This window comes from Athene noctua, chromosome 1 (genome assembly GCF_965140245.1).
Source record: "Athene noctua chromosome 1, bAthNoc1.hap1.1, whole genome shotgun sequence".
NCBI lineage: Eukaryota > Metazoa > Chordata > Aves > Strigiformes > Strigidae > Athene > Athene noctua.
This window is the reverse complement of record NC_134037.1, coordinates 42,195,937-42,213,602: the sequence shown is the minus strand read 5'-3', so window position 1 is coordinate 42,213,602 and position 17,666 is coordinate 42,195,937. Positions and strand designations below refer to the sequence as shown.

Sequence of the window (17,666 nt, the reverse complement as noted above, 5' to 3'; positions counted from 1 at the left end):
AAGTATAATATTTCAGTATGGTATGATTTTGATTAGGAAAAAGGGGAAATGTTTTTTTGCTTTTGGTTTAAGAAATTATTCACACATTAGATACATTTCACATTTTTTGGGAAAATGATCTACTGAAGTTAAAACAAACAGTCTCAAATATTTCCATGAAGGATTATTTTCATAACTAGTGGCCCATGTTAGATATTACTAGTGGTACAAATTAAATTAATGTAGAATAATTCAGATGTGGAATATATAATTAAATTCTGACTAGCCAAGCTATAGTGTGGGAAAGAAAACAATGAAAATAGCAGAAAAATAAAGGCATATGGATGAAGCATTATACTTGGTGCACACTGTAAGTTTAGACATCAGAACAGTACATATTCACTTTGGCTTCTAACACTTTAACATTAGCTTTGAAAATTCTAACATCTTTGTAACTATTCTGTATTTTGTGCATTGGAAATAATATACCTTTCTAACTAAGAAAAATGTCTTTAACAGTGATTCTACTTTCAGTTTTGGTGGTGTATTACCAAAACATAGAAAATGCAAATCTTTTTGGACCTAATTACCAGTTGGTATCCCAGTATGGGCAATTGAATTGGTATATTTGATATCTTCTGAATTAGTTAGAGGACTCAGCTGTGGTGACTAAGTGGGTCACTCCACTCATTAATTGAGGGGCAACTGTTTAATATTGTCTGTTGTGCCACTTCACAGCCTGTCACTTTCCAAACTGCCTCCTGGCAATACAGCTCCACAGGGAAGCCATCAGCCTTCTAGTGTTGGAACGATATTCGAGAGACATGCGCTTAATTTGGGTAAAATGAATAAAAGCACAAAGAAAATTGTAAAGATGGGGGTGAAATTTAGAGCAGTTTATTATGATACAAGTTATAGGACATTCTTGCTAGCTCTTTCTTTTCTTGTGATATGCCTAATTTGCAAAAAAATACTGTGAAAAATTAATCTTTTTGTTTAAAACCAAGAAACAATAAAACCTCAGTGTTTTACTGTTATGGCCTTACAGTGGCAAGTTTTAGTTTTAAGTTTGTAGCAAATAAAGCCCTCAAGTGCTGTTGTATAGCAGAAGAACCAGATGTTTTCAAACATCAGAAATAGAATGTTAAATCTTAATTTTTGTGTTAAAATCACTCTATCAGTGCCCAGTGGAATACATTAACCCAGTTTGAATTGGACATTGTAATAGTAAATGTATGAAGACTTTATTGTCTAATTGAATTACTGTATATACAAATTTGTCTTTGTTGATGAGTCTTAATGGAAATGCTTAATAAAACATGATCCTTAATTATCTGATTTAATTAAAACAGGCCTGTCCATGTTCTTGACAACCAGAGACTAGATTATGTTGTAGCAGTTTACACAGGGGCTGCATAACAGATAAATCCTACCAAGCTTGTAGCGTTGTGGATGATCATTTAGAGAACAAATTACAATATACCTGGTCCTCTTGCACTCAGTCCAATGTAATTTTTTCCTTCGGCATCAGAAGAACTTTTGAATGTTGTTTTTGATCAAAACCAGAGTATTAGGAAGCTTCTAAACATCAGTGGAAGAACCTTGCTCAGTTGAGGACATGGGGTAACAGACTTTACTGAATATCTGCCATCCATTCAGGAGTGTCACAGATTGTAGATCATTTGTAAATAGGTCAAAGAATTAGATAGTGGCACCTATTAAACCTCCTTCAGGTTCAGCAGGACTCTAGTCTCAGGCAGGTGTGCTCTGCCAGGTAGGAGAGCATGGGGAACGTGATGTGGACAACATCCCAATCCCAGAAAGAAAAAAATGATGGTACCTTGGAAGTTGACATAGAGAACTAGCAAGAGCACAGTAAATTAAACAGCCAAGCTGTGAAATATATTACTTTGTTTCTTCATCAGGTAAAATAAATGTGAAATTTTACTGCCGTTTGGCAGTGGCATTCTCTCAAAGTCTTGAGGAATCCATGTTTCTCCCATTTTGAAGCTATCACAGGAGTCAATTAGAGTTTCTTGAAGCAGCCTATTTCTCTTATTTGAAAGAAGCATTTGAAAACATCATAGTTAATTGATGTCAATTTTTTAGTTGTGTTTTTGAGAAGAGATTGACAGTGAGAAATGCCTAATGCTTATTTTGAATTCAGGAATGCAGATGTGCTGTCAAATTAAGCATTAACACACATAGTGCTCATGTTATTCTTGGGTATTGTTTTGAATATATTAGGTACATGACCTTTGGAGTTGTTCACTCAGAACCAGCAAGCTGGTGATAGCTCAGTGGGACTCTTATTGCAGCGTGCTCTACATTTTTCTAAAATGTCTCTATCCAAATAATTAAGGAACATTGCATAGAGCTAGTGTTAGTAGCATCTTTAAAGAGTGCAGTTAATGAATTAGCTGCAAAACCGTAAAGAGATTCAAAACCAAAATAGAACCATCAAACTTTATTCCCTGCCACCTTCGCAATGTATTTTATTGTTCACTGTAGCAATTTTGCGCTTGTGGCTGGGTAATGAAATCAAGCTAGTGCAGTTCCTCTACTGTCTCAGAGGTGAGGTTGCATCCCATCACAGACTACAGTAACTTCCAGTTAATCATATATCTAGAAATGGCTTTTCTTTAAAACTTTCAGAGAGGTACTAGAAAAGATTTAAGAAGCAGGTTTCAGATCATGATATATGTGATTTCTTGTGCTTTAAGTTCTCTATGAAAAAAGCAGTCTATGACACTCCCTTGTGAAACTAGCAGCTGTTCTAGTAGAAGCTGGGAAAGCTCTGAGGATCCGGTGTGTGGAATAACTTGGTTTTTTCAGAGGTGCCTCAATCATGACATGAAGCAGGTTGTGGATAGAAGGGTTGAGTCTCTCTGGCTTTCTTGCGTGGAGATGTTGCTCTTTCCCCATCACATGAGTATAAACAGGAATTTCTATTGCTTTCCAGTTCTAGAAAGAATACATAGACTCTGGTAAAGACTTTTTTGCAGAATTGCTCTTCTAAAAGACAATTGGTGAAGAGTGGTGTCATTAGATAGAATGCCAGTGCCTAAGCACGAGTAGTTTGGGGTCCTGGTCAGACATTGCATGGGCAAATGGTTGAGGATGAAGCTCTATGGGAATTATGGTTCTTTTAATTGTTATTCGTGGTGTCTGGCCTACTATCATCAAGTCTTTAGAATACTTGGCTTTTGCAACAAGACATCAAGGAGTCAGGGAGCCCTGCACATCATGCTCTTAGACAGAAAGCAGAACACTTGGAGCTGAAGTACAGACTGCAAGTTATGCTAGTGGCAGCCTGAATCTGCAGCCTTTCAGCTTCATCCACTTAGAATGCAAGAAAGCCATTAAATGAGAACATTTATAATACATCTGAGAGGGCTGTTGTAGCTGTGAGGTAAATAAATGCACTGAAATATCAGTGCTCCTGCTGAGTTTCTAACTGGTTTTAGACCAGAGGAGAGCACTATGCTGTGTTTGTGGGGTGTGGTTTTTGGTAGTGTAGGAGGGGGCTCTAGTGTGGCCCCTGTGAGAAGTTTCTCGAAGTTCCCTTGGCTCCAAGTTGGACCCGCCTTTGCACCAAGGCCAGGCCAATTAGCGACACTGGCTGTGCCTCTGCAGTAACATATTTAAGAGGGAGAACCTTGCAGAGGGTTGGGACGTTGAGGAGGAGTTACAAGGAGGACACGCATGCAAACACCTTGGTCAGTGGAAGGAAGGGCAGAGCCGAGAGCCCCCCCTGTATCCCGTGGTGAGATGGCAGGGCTGACCCCCCTACACTCATGGGGGTCACTGGAGGAACAGAGATCCGCCAGTGGAGGATCCCGGGACTCTGAGGGGAGAAGCAGCTCGCTGTTGTAGTTCAGCGCCGGAAGGACTGCAACACGTGGGGTGACCCACGCCGGAGCATCTGGAGACGAATGCATCCCGTGGGGAGGACTCAGGGCAGAGAGAGTTTGTGGAGGACAGTCGCCAGTCAGAGGGGAACACGTGGAGCAGGAGAAGAATGCAGAGGAGTGCTTCCCCCCTCCTTGGAGGAAGGTGCGGGGAACCGACTGCGCCCCCATCCCCTGCCCCTGTGCCGCTGGGGGAGGAGGTAGAAATATCGGGAACAAAAGCTGGGCCCGGGAAGAAGGGAGATGGGGGGGAGGTGTTTTAAGAGATATGGTGACACTTCTTACTGTCCCGTTCTGTCCGTTAAGTGTTGGTTTTGTTAGTGCTTGAATTAAAGTGATGTTCTTGTTTTCTTCTCCTAACGAGCCTGTCTTTTGCTTGTGACCGTTTAAACTGGTGAGCTAAATCCTCCCTGTCCTTACCTTGATTCTCGAGCCTTTTGTTTAATTTTACTCCTTCCCAGCACTAGGTGGAAGGAGTGGGTGAAGGGCTGCTGCATGGTGCTCGGTTGCTCTCTGGGCTCAAACCACAAGTGTGTAGGTGCCAGAGCAAACCCAGGTAGAATTAGGTCACCTTCCTTCCTCTCTGTGCATGCACCTGTCTGTTGCCACTTCATGTTATTTCAGCCTTGCTGCTCCCGGTCTTCTTAGTGCAGAGCTTGTGGAGGTTCAGTGGAGGTGGCCAGGTGAGCTCTTACAATAGCAGGTGAGTTCCCGTCCTGCTGCAAGAGCTGTGAATGGGCTGTACATGGGAGAGGTGACCCCTGGTAAAGCTGGCCCCTTGCAAAGTGCTGTGAAATTACTAGAAAAGTGAGCCTGTTGCAAAAAGATTTCTTCTTGCCATTATCTGTTAATTGTAATAACTGGGAGACTGTCAGTAAAAATTTTTTTGTGGATTATGAATTTTAGGTTCATTGTCTTCTAACAGCGTTTTGCTACATGAGCCAGTAGTTTGCATCATATGTACTTCAATACCATGAGTGATGCTTTAAAGGGTAAAGCGGTGTATTCTGTGCAGGAATGCTTGCTAAAGATGATAAAGAAGTGTAGAAAGAAAAATGCACATATTCCTCTTGCAAAAGAATTTTTCTTAGAGACTGATCAATCTGTGAAGCTAAATTCAGTATTACTAAGTACGTCTTTGGTCAAGCTTTAAAGTGAGAAAAGCCTGCCTTGCATGCTTGCATTTTTTGGGGCTACAAATTTCCTATCTTTAGTAGGTCTTTTTGTGCTGGATTCTAGTCTAGTATGTTTAAAACTATTAGGGTAGCTCCCTTATGGAATTCTTAAAACGTACTTCAGTGACCAGTTGTATCCACTGTGCTTTTGTTGTGGCTGTTGGCTATTCCTATACCTAACAGATGGCACTTGCTTAAACTGACAAGCTGTGGGATAGCCGAGCATTACTAATAAAACCTATCACATGTTAAACTTGACCTGACATTAATCAAGTTTTGAATGCTACAAATGATTCACGGATAATAATTAGTCTCTTGATCATATTAGTGAACATCAGTCTCACATTGCTGCCATTATCTGCTTTTATTCTTATAGGAAACAAATCCATTGCAGTAATTAGGTGTTTTTCATGTCTTTTGAGCCTAAATGTTCAGTATGATTAACTTGGCAAAGAGGTTTAGTCTTTCAGTGAGATTGTTTTCAGAGCTTCTAGTAAATTCACAAACTGAAAGGCTTTCCATAAAATAGTATTTTATAAAAAGTATGTATTTTTAAATTTTATCAACTGAGAAAATTCTCATGTGTCTACTCAGGCACTCGGTATAATTTTCGTCACTGTATGATTCAGCTGTTGCCATAGTTCAGAATAGCAGTGTTGTTAAACAGATGAACCTTTGGAGTTTAGTTGTACTGTTCTTGTTCAGTACTGAGTTATTGTTTAACATCAAGTGCTACCAAGATGTATGTATTCATACAGACAAACGTTTTCAGCTTTTCTCTGTTTATGTCTTGAATTAGTGTCTTGAGTGGATGGCTGTGTGAACGCTAGGATTTGAGCTTTAAGCATAAATTTTTTTGGAAGGTTTTTCACCCAGTTTCACACTGATTTTGCAGCCCAAGAGCATAAAATTTCTTTTTAAGTAATGAGCATGTGAGAAGTTTATGTTCCTTATGTAGTCAGGGCAAAATAGATCATTCACTGGTTTACTGAAGATGTAGCAGTTATTCTTCAATATGTGTTGGGTCTTAATTAACATATAAAATTTCTTCAAATAATTAGTTCTTAGAGAGTTCATTTTTTAATTTATTTTCTACAGGGTTTTTTTAATCTTACTTTTCCTTTATGCATCTTTAGACCATTAGTATGGGACACAAAATATTTTTTATCTTCATGATTTTTTTTGTATATTAGTTTAAGAATATTTAATATAAGGTGTGGTTTTCTGACTGTGCTCTCAGTCATGGTGCATTTCCAGCAGTTTTCCAGCAAACAAAAATTAGTAATCTTTAAACAGTGAAGTACAACGAATAATCGAGGATGCAATACAGAATTGGACTTTGCTGTAAAGACACACTTCAACTGATACCGTTTTTACCTCATTTATAAGTGAGAATAACACAAAGGAAACCAGGTCATGTTAAATTACTAAAAATCTACTCTTCAACATTTTTATAGGTGATTGGAGGAAAACATGAAATCATATAAATGAGAGATGGGCTACTTCTTGTTTTGGAGGGAAGTAAATGTTAATGTTGAGATGCTAGTTACAGTTTTTGGCATCCATCACAGGGCACAAGCAGAAATATTTACTTGTATGGCCATGTATTAGTCACACTCCTGAAGCCAAGGGCCTTGATTTCAGGACCTTCGCAGTTACTTGGAAGGAGCTATTTTGAGTCAAGCAGCCAGTTGTAATGAGCCATTGGCTGGTGAATACTTTGGCAAGTACTCATGTATCGAGAGATCTCCCTGAATGGAGACTCCTGTGGAGGAGAACAGGGAGTGCATGTTTTTCTTGCTGCTATGGTTCTTCTGGAATATTATGTCTAGTCTAGATGGGATGGTTTCAGTTGATGAAAAAAAATTATAACTGCGAGTTTAGAAGAGACATTACTGAAATACATGGTTACATTGGTTTCCTTGTGAAATGTTTGAAATGTGAAGCTTGTTTCTTTGCCCCAAAAACCTCTTCAGAGATGTCTTGGTCAGTGTCTTAAATACAGGAATAAATAAGAAAAGTTGATGGAAGAAATAATGTGTCAAGAAGTAGACATTAATTTTTTAATTGTGCATGCGATACTTCATTGGACCAACTTAATGAAGATTGTGGCGCTCCATCACAGTATGCTGTAGCTTGAGACTGCACAGTTCTCAAAAAAGCTATTTGGTTCTTGAGCATATCGCTTGAAGAGGAAATTAAACATGCATGAGACGAGAGGGTTTCATCCTCATAGCTGTCTGAAAGTTCATCTGAAGTGATGATCCACACTACGTCTGGTTTTGAGCAGGAAGGGAGGGAAGCAGTTGAACGGCCAGAATTATGTCTTTGATCCTCTCCCATCTCCCCTCAAGCTTTTAAAGTAGATTTGTTTAGGTCTGCTAATTTACTTCAAATGCTAACACTAGGTGAGGTGAACGATATCCCAAACATGAAAAAGATAAAAGTGTAAGTGGATTCAGTTTGAGGGTTTGTCCTTTTTCCCCTTTTTTTATTTTTTTCAGAATGTGTATGCTCCCTTTAATTCCCAAAACCATGTATTCCCCAGAGTCACTAAAGACTGTTTTGAAAGTTTTGCCATATATTTGTGGTAATTTCAGTCAATTAACCAAAAACTTAACACTGTATTTTGGGCTCTGTTTCTCTTGAAATGTGAAGTAGTAGCCAACTTTGAGATTTTGAGTTTTATTTTAAAATAATATATGAAACCTTCCCCCTCGCCCCCCGCCCCAGTGTATAGTTACTCAAATGCTATTTGATCGTTTTTTGCTTTAAGACTGAAAGCAGCTGTTTAATTCTTGATACCTTCTCTGCTTTTAGAAGCAAAACAAACCAAAAAAAGAAATGCTGCAGGACAGGGGAAAATAGAAAGATTTAGGGGAGAAGGAAAGAGAGAGACTACAACCGTATCTTAGAGGGACCAGGTTCCCTCACCTGACATTAAGCTGCATTTGATAATATTTTCAAGCATTGCACAGTAGCCTGTGTATCATCTGAAGGGAAGCTTATACGGCACCAACAGCATGTTTAATTTTTTTTTCTAGGAGGCCTCCTTTTCAAAATTTTATGTTTGAAAGCTGCAGTTCAGAATATTAATAGTTGGGTGATGGGTCCATCATTGCCTGTTACCGATTGATTTATTTTGTTAAGTGTGATAATTGGGATGAATCTGAGACAGACTATTTTTGCATTATTTTAACACACGTCATTCTGTCATACATCAGGATTTCTGATGTAATTCAAAACCAGAATTTCTGAAGATATTATATAGTAGATTATTCTCAATGTAGGTTTCTTCTACCCATAACAAGGGAGATCGAGTTTTCTATTCTGATTTTTATTTAAGCGAAATAGTTCTATTAAGCAGGGGTTTATATTTTTTTTTTTATTTGGTTTGGGTTTTTTAAGCTTAAATCCAGGGAGGGTACCAGTAGAAATACTGGTTTTGTTACAGAGATCTTCAGCTAGATTTGAGATTCATAGATCCTTTCTTCAGAGACTTCTTGTATGTAATAATAGAAGTGAATTTTTTTTAAGCTTGTGAATTAGCAAAAATATGATGAAAATACTTCTCTTAGTAGCAGATACATTAAATTCAGCTACATTTTATTGAATGTTAAACCACTGTACATTGGAAAGCATTTGTACCTCCCACTTTGGATGTAAAACTTTCTCTGGGATGTCTTCAGTATATCAGCAACCACTGTTAAAGTAAATAATTCTTATGTTGAACTAGGATAATTAAGATCTCATGAAAGAGTGCATACTGAGATAAGACAGGGCTCTTGAGGAGGTTGTTGTATGAAAACAGAAAAATACAGAAACTGGCAAGCAAGATGAAACAAAGTCACGTGAAAATAAAACAGGAGTGATTTCATATTTTAAAAGCAGAATAGTCCATCTCTTTTAGAGAAGTGCAAGGAAAGAGCCAGAATAATTGTTTTCTCTTTAAAAAGGTTGTTATTGGTGCTGGCATCTTACGAATCTTTTTCCAAAGACTGTATAAGTTTAAAGAATCTGTAATATATATTCAGAGATTTATGAGCTCATGTCAGTAAAACTTGACAGTTGCCAGCGTGTGAGAATTACTTTGTAGTCTGATGGTGAGGGCTGTCGTTAGAAGAAGGGATTGTCTTGTAAATTGGGCTGAAACCGAAGCCAGTGAAGGTGCTGACACTCTGAAGTTAGGAATGACACTATGCTCACGTCTGAAGGTAATTTACATTCTAATTAACTGACAGTTCAATTAGTCGTTTATTTGTAGCGAATAGTTTTGAATAAAGTATGTTCCCTTTAGCAGCTTTTGCTGTGAAGTGAACAGGTAGAGGTGATCAGTAATTTGAAGGTGGCTCTGGAAATCTGCCTATAGGGACTGGTGCAGGCAGTTGCTCTAGTTTGACTTGAAACAGAATGAAGCGTATAGCATTCTGAAACTGAAAAAGCAAGGAAAATGGACATATGTTTGTCTTGTATTATAAAATTGGAAGATTTTTTTCTCTGTATCTCCAAGTTTTTCAGTAGGCTAACAAGCGGTATCAGTTTTGAATCAGAAATACAAACAAAATGGTTGGGAGTATTTTCATATTGTGACATAGCAGATAGATAATAGTTGTGTGCAAGGACTCTAGCAAACTGTTCTGCAGAAAATCAATATGACTTTTCAGAGTTGTCATTATGTTTTGGAATCTACGTAACTCTCACAGCATGTTGTGTTTCCGTTAGATTTTTTTTTTTTTTTTTTGTGAGGTGAAGGAAAAGGCACAGTAGTACCTACTGGATTTATTTTATGAATGAAGTAACATGAAAACTTGCCAGAATCATGTGGCTTGCCTCAGAATTACAGAAACATTAATAAAAACCTACTAGTGTTACACAGAATTTGCACCAAAACTTCCTCTTCTTCCTGCTGGAGGAGCCAAGTGATTTCTGTATTGATAAGTATAGAGATCTGTCCAAAGCATGATTTTTCAATTATCCACTCAAGAACTGACGACTAGTTCTATGTTTGAGCTAAATCAGCTTCATCAGGGTGTTAGTTCTGCTTTGGTGATGTACCGGTGCTGCTCTTTTCAGTGGTTAAAGAGCAAGGAGACATCCTGTTACTTGTCATACACAACTCCACTCATTCCATGCGATTCTTTTCATTAGAGGAATATTATTGGTGCAGCAATAATTTGAAATTTGATTTAGTTATAAATTAAGAAGAGAAAAGTTTTAAATAATAAACTGTAGTATGAGTATAGGGTTTACTGCAGTGTTCACAGGGAAGCAGGAAGCTGCAAGAAGTGAGCAAAGGGGTTCACAGGTGGAAATAGATGCCACGAGGCTACAGGGAACAGCATGCCAGAAGAACTAGCTTGCATGCATCATTTACCCCTCTTTTATAAAATGTCATTGAGATGCATTACATTTTATTTGATCCCTGGCAGTCATCCCAGTCAAGCAGGTGTGCCATTTATCATGGTAACGATTAAAAAAGACGGTACTGTTCAAGTTAATTAGAAATTTTAAGATGTGTGGAAAGTTGACTATAATTTTTTTAAAAGGTGAACCGTGGTATCTGCATTTTAAGTTCATAAACCTAAAAACCCTATATCGACTATTTTTTTTAGTCTTAAAAATACTTGCTTATATGGCAAACATTCCTTTTCTGTTCATTCTCCTGTCATTCAAAAATTTCTGCAGTATTCAATGGGTATATATAGTCTGCTGTTCAGACAACCTCTAAATAGTTTAATTCTCAAGAACATGTGTATGGGAAGAAGCTCAGAGAAAATTTCAGTTCCCTCCTTCCCACTTCCCTCTCCCCCTCACCCCAATTGCTAATTCTTTCTAGTTAAAATTCCCTTCTGGTGTGTTATTCAAATACTTGTAATTGACCTAATGGGAATGAAAGCAGAATGACTGGGAGTTCAAAGAGGTTTAGTTACCTGTTGAGGATTGCTCTGGTTGTAAAATCTGTTTGCAACCTAATTGCCACTTGGGAGGAGATGTCTTAGAACACTCTGGACCTCCAAAATGAGAACAAGTTCAAGTCTTGTGAAACAGGTGTCAGGCTGATAAGAGACATTCGTTTGCATTTTATAATTTTGGTGCAGTAGGGAATGAAAAGGAATGCCGGAATGTATTTTTGAAATGGTAAATTTTGAATTTACATTTTCCTCCCATTTATGAAGTTGTAGCCGTGCTTTAATGTAGTTTTCTAAAACTATACGTAGACCAGAGTGGAGACAGCTACTGCTAAAATAGTACATGATAACAATTTTATGCTTTACCCAGGTGAGTCTCACACTCCAAATTAAAAGATTGTTTCTATATTCTTAAATTGTATTTTGGGAAAGAGTAAGTGATCCAGTTTATGTAAGATCCAACACCAAAGTCACCATGTCCTCAAGTTCTAGTTCCTTTAAGAACATCAAATAAGCAGAAACAGAAATGGTTGGTTTCATTTTGCCACTTTGGTTAGTGCCTTTTAATAAGCTAACTAGAAATACATAAAAAGTAGTCTCAGCTAATTTGAAGTTTGTATTTTATTTTTAAAGTTTTATTATTATTATTCTGAGAGCTATTTTTTTATACTTGAATTTAATGAAATCTTTCTCATGTGTTTTTGTAAGTATGAAACACATTCTTATGACAGATTTCTCACTGTCCAGTCAGTTTTGGAACCAGATAGTAACCTTTCAAGTGATCCACAGAAGACTGTGTAGAAATTTTTTAAAAAAAATTTTGTAAACTTCTTGGCATTTGTTTCAATGTTTTTCCGATATACTCATTGCTCCAATGAAGCACAGACTAATAATGACTTTATGAAAGAATTTGGGATTTTTTTGTTGTTGTTGTTTTGTGTAGACATCTGCTAGAGGATGCATCATACTGTGAACCTCAGCTGTAAATTTCAAAATAACAGGGAAATGCAAGCTACAGCTTTAGCTTCCAAGTATGGGCTTTCTCTACTGAAAAATGGTGTTTGCCTGGATGATGTCTTACTCAAAATCAAATATTCTTAAAATATTTTAACACCTAAGAGTACTTTCATAGAGTGTGTTTCTTCAATTAAATTGTATCTAGAAGTTGAATAGTGAAAGCTGTATTTGTTGATGCATCTGTAAGTGCAGATATGATCGTGACTGTGGATAAGGAAAAAAGCTAGGTTTTTTTTACAGCAAAATGGCAGTTATTCTATGCAAACAATTACAGGTTTAAGTGAAATACCGTTGTTACATAATTATTATTTTAAATAGCTGGCCATGAAACATGTAAGTGCATTACTTTGTGTTGTACAGCCCATATTAAGATACAAATTTAATTCTCAACTCCTTTCATACTTTCGCCCTTTACTGACTTCATTTCAATAATTTAGTCAGTGCGTCATTGAGTTAAGTTGAACTATAGAAAGGAGATAGTACAAAATCAACAGTCTAGGCCAACATGTTGCTTTTAAAACTGACTGATTTACCAAGTTCTGTATTTGCGATGTTTTATGACCATGTGGTTATATATACGTCAAAGGTTTTTTTCAAATGTTACTAAAAGCACCTACAACTTCAGGACAGATTCTTCATCTCTACAGTAAAACAAATAAAAATTAGTAATTTTGGTAATTCTCCTGATCTTTGCTATTATTTGTCAGTTGTAGTTCTCACTGGTTATTTGGTTTTCCTTTGATACTGAAAAGCTGGTTGAAGAAAAACTCTCTTAAGACTCAGAATCAGAGCTTTAGAAAGCAGGCATTCTTTATTGCAGTGCTGGGTGCACGGGGGATCGCTCCTCCACAAGCGTGCACACCAGGCACCCTTAGATTTACCACTTAAACGCAGGTACCTTATACGTATTCATAGGATTGCACAACACAACCATACATATTTACTATTAAGGCGTGGTTAGTCCAAAAACTTTATCAGCAGTTTTAAAACAATCATGTCACTCTTGCGCCTGTGTATCGCCTCCAGGTGGGGGTCTTCAGGGGTCTTCAGGAGGAAGGCCAGTAGGCTTCCTCATCACCTTTTCCCCAATTTTGAAATAGCCAGCCCCTAAAAGCCAGACTCCTCTGACTAAATCCTTCGTTGCCCACCTTATCTCAAGTGTGATGTCCGTTATCTTCTGTTGCCAGGGCCTGGGCCTAATCCTTTGGGTCATACAATGCCCATTATCTTCTGTCGCCATGGTTCCACATCCTCTGTCCTTGAGACCTTTATCTATGTTTATGCGAGTTTCTTTCTTCGTTCCTACAGCTCACAAACTCCTTAGCTTAAAAAGACAACTCTTAGGCCTACTACAACCATCTTACTAGTAATGTACCAAATTTCTTAACATTTCATATATCACCTTAGGCAAGTCATAATTTAACATGGAAGTGTATCATCAATTCTTGTAACTGTCGATTAGCTGGTTTCAGTAGTTTGTTTAGTTGGATGGTTTTTCTCTGGTAAATGCATCTTGATAGATGTATTCACCTCCGTGTGGAATTCACAATCCTTGAAAATGTAAACCAAATTAATTTGGACAGTTCTACAGTAGTGTAGCTGTGTTACTGGGTTATGCCCTAGTTAGGGAGTCTGTCAAATGTGAATTTTGAATGATATCCTGAAATATTTTTCAGTGCGTAGTTTCAATCTAAAATGAGCGCTACTTGCATGTTAAAGTGGCAAATGTATTTTTTAATTTGGCCACAGATGACTGTGGTGTCCTGTATCAGAACTGATTTTACAGCTTTTGGTGTACAGAATCGTCTTGGTTTCTCAATATTTCTTTTTGGACAAAGGCATTTTCCTGGAGTAGAATGTAAGGATTTGCCTTCCTGAAACTTGTTTCAGCCTTGAGTGTTCTTGGTAAAAACTGCTAATTTGTTGAAGTTTTCTATGTTGACATTTCCCAAGCTCTAATGTTAAACCATAAATAAACAGTTAACTAGCAGATGGTTAAAATAGTAGAGTATAATCTGCTTTGATGTGCACTCTTCTAAGTGAAATATTTATCTGTGGAAAAAAAGATGTCTTTTCCTTTTGTTCTACAGCTCCTGGAAGGAAGTTTTGCCAGAGAAGTTAGCCATGAAGTAGATGGACTGATATTTCAGCCTACAGGAGTAAGTAGTGTAAAAATGGATATTTTCTCACTTCACTCTCAAATGAAATTCTCACCCTCCCTCCCCACTCATCCTCACATCTATTTCCTAATCTTTGTTTTGGTCAAGATTACTTTGCAGTATTGGTTCTTATTTTTCCAGTTCCTCAGACTAATTAAATTCAACTGATTGCAATCTAATTTATAGAATATGTGACTATGTGTGATTAATCAATCATGGTGGTAGTTTTCAGGAATCAGCTCATGGGTTTTTTACATGTGTACTATAATGTGCTACTAAATAAGGATTTTTTCTGACTGCACGAGTTCTGTGAATCTTTCAACCATTGATTTCAGATCTCAGATTATTTTTTTTCTTCAAGGATATTCACACATTAAAATTTTTGGTGAAATTTGTGAGTCGTGTTGTTTTAGTGCAATTAAAGCATGATCTATTCTTGAGCCATGTTCACCAGTATGAAGGCATATGACTGTGCTGGGGAGAAGTCATCAAAAGAACTGCAGACAACCAGAAAAACTAATGTAAATGGTTCTTTAGCAGAAAGGATGGCTTTAAAGAAAATGAGTAGCATGGCCTCATCCATCCTACTACTGATTCTGTTGACTCTGATACAGTAGATATACTGCAGTGTGTGTTGTATATTGGCATAGGTAGTGACTGTAACATCATTCATGTTGACTTATTTCTTACCTTGTAAAACAAGGAATTGTTTTTGATTTTTCAAATTTGACAAATATTTTTACCCTTACAGTTACTCACAGGAAACATACGTATTCAGTTTTCCAGATAAAACAAGTTTTTTGTGGTCTACTTCCTATATTGTAGATCCTGTTAGCAAGGGTGATGACACTTCCATCTTGAAGTAAGATTCCAAGTTCTACATCAGCTAACCATAAATTAAATGAGTAATTAGACCATGTAGCTTTTCTTTTTTTAAAATAGATAGCTATTTCCAATTCAAAACAAAACTACTAAAGAAAATTCATAGTTTCATAAGTCCTGATGATGTCTTAGAATATTGTTGAAATAAAAGCAATTGTAAAGGCTTCTCAGACCTACTTTCCTGGCCATTAGAGGCTAAGCTATACAGAGTTACTACAGCTAAATTTGAAATTACCTTTTTTAGTTGAAATGAAATTACTGCAGAATGTGTCTCTTTGTTGTTACAGGGAATTAATACCTGATCTTTTTTTTGTGCTCCTGGAACTTATGTTTTCTGGTTTAGCATACTGCAAAATTTATAGCCCAACAAAAAGCTCATTTTCTTGCATAAATGCTTATAAAGGTTTTAAATCTTTAAAATATGGGATGCATTTGTTTATTTTGATTTAATGTTCAAATTTCAGTATTATTGCAGGATTTTTGGAATGCAGGTTTGTTGCATCTGTTATTAAACTGCTTTTCCTGGATTAAGCAAAGTGCAGTTTTCTCAATGGCTTTTGTAGTTCAGAAAATATAAATAATATATTTAGAGCAAAATAAATTATTGTTGCCCTATTAATTGAGAAATAAGTATTAAAGCTGATTATCTGAAAAGGGTGAAGCTGGTATAGATAGCTGATGCTGCTTTTTTATGTGGTACAGAGAGCAGAAATTAATAGCAATACAAGGGCAACAGTATGACAAAACATAAATGATCCCTTGAGAATTCTAACTGAAATAATTTTGGTTTGGTATTACAGTTGCTGTTATATGTGTGATGTATTAGATATTTTCACAGAGAAAGATACCTGTTGTTGATTGGGGTAGAGGCCTGAATTTTCGTCATCATGAGACTGAAAGACCTTTATAGAACCAGTTTGTCTCAAGTGAAGAGACTATGGCATATCCAGAAGAAAACGATTCTTAACAACCATTTTTACTGACCAGTTTGATCTTGTAGAAAAAGAGACGGACAGAAATGATGCTGAGTTCAGCATATCAGGGAAATGTAAGAACATCTTTTGGGAGCTCGTGAAGTCTCATGTGAGTTTTGAGAAGAAAAGTGGACAAGAATCAGAGCAAAATTATGAAGAAGGATGAAGTGGCAGCAGAGGAGGATGAATAGAATGTGACCGTTTATAGACAGGAAAATATTTTGGGAAAAATAACCACACTTTACATACTTATAATAGTTAAAACAGAATGCAGAAGTTAATTATTTAAAGAATGTTGAGCTTACTGGGTCAGTCTGTTTGAAAGTCTTTTCTGTGGGTTTTTTGTTCCTTTTTTTTTTTATTTACTCAGAGATGCTTTTCTTCATCTCTGGTCTTAGATACAGGCATCTAGACCTGAGTGTATGGATATATTCTCCAGTAGCTATAGGCAACACTGTTACTGGGAGTCAGCATGGACAGAGAAAGAACATTTTGTTGTTTTCAAATTTGGTTTAATTCTGACTTACTATAAAAATAAAAATACCCCAGATGATTTCTGAATAGGAATTATGCTTTTCGCTTCTAAGAGCTCTGGGTTTTCTCACTTTTCTCTTGGATTTGAAGAGATTTGGCATTAAGTGCCTGTGAATTACTTGAGTTTTGAAAAATCAGCATGCTTTAATGAAAAGCGACTTGTGAAAAACTCTTTTACTACCAAATTTAGGGTTTCAGTTAGATATGATAGGGTTTATTTTCTTCTGTTAGTCTTCCTGTCTAAACTCATGAATAGCAAGGTTCTTGAACTGAAGCAGAAATTATTTTGCACTGTGACTGGTGATGGTAGAAACGACGTTCAGGATTAAGGAGACTGTTTTCTGCATGTGCAGGTTAGTTTATTTTGCAAGGTCATGCTAACTGAGCAGCATTATTCCTAACTAATTCATCAATTACTTGAGTTACTTGTATACCCTGGGCAATAACCAATATAAGTGTTTTAATTTCACAGTGACAACTGGAAGGCAATGATGGATGCCTCCCTTCTTCCCCCTTCTTCCCTTTCCTTTGAGACTGGAAGCTTTCACAGATCATAAGAGCATGTTTAGTGGAAGCGATGGAGGTTTTTGCCCCATTTATGATTTAAGAATGCTTTGAGGTGATTTGATGTGGTGTGTGCTTCATAGTGCCCCCCATGCATCCCCTGCATTAATGTACCATTCTCTATAACAACTCCATGGTGAGAGACAAATATAAGACAATGTTTTCTTACTATTGTTTCTCTTCTTCCCTTTGTACTCTTCTCCTTTCCTCTTTTTCTTTTCATGCATCCTCTCTATCCAGTAGTCTGTTTCCCACACACCTTTTGATTTCCTTTTTATGTCGCTTCTCTCTAATGCTTCTTTTCCCTGCATCATTTTCTATCCATTTAAGATGCTACCAATACAACTCCCATATGGCTAAGTCAGCTCCATTTCATCTGATCAGCTTTCTGATCCCTCTACATGTAACAGGTTGGCAGAGCAGGGACCGAAGCTAAGTGCTAATTAGGAGGAGTGAAACAGGCCAGCAGGAAGCTTCATGGACAGGTATGTCGCCCTGGGATCATACCCTAGACAATGAGTGAATTAGTTTGCAGGTAAAAGCCAAACAACTTACACACAGA

The 17,666-nt window shown here is 37.1% G+C and overlaps 1 protein-coding gene across 2 annotated transcripts in view; it reads left to right on the top strand.

Moving 5' to 3' along the window:
* RNGTT (RNA guanylyltransferase and 5'-phosphatase) overlaps nucleotides 1-17,666 on the top strand; it is a 193,792-nt gene that overhangs the window by 81,741 nt on the left and 94,385 nt on the right. Inside the window, exon 12 of one of the 2 annotated variants that reach the window (XM_074896018.1) lies at nucleotides 14,082-14,150. The exons of the other annotated variant lie outside the window; for it this stretch is intronic. Within the exon in view, the coding sequence (XP_074752119.1) occupies nucleotides 14,082-14,150 (69 nt within the window). The remainder of the gene's footprint in view (nucleotides 1-14,081; nucleotides 14,151-17,666) is intronic. 2 annotated transcript variants of the gene reach the window in all.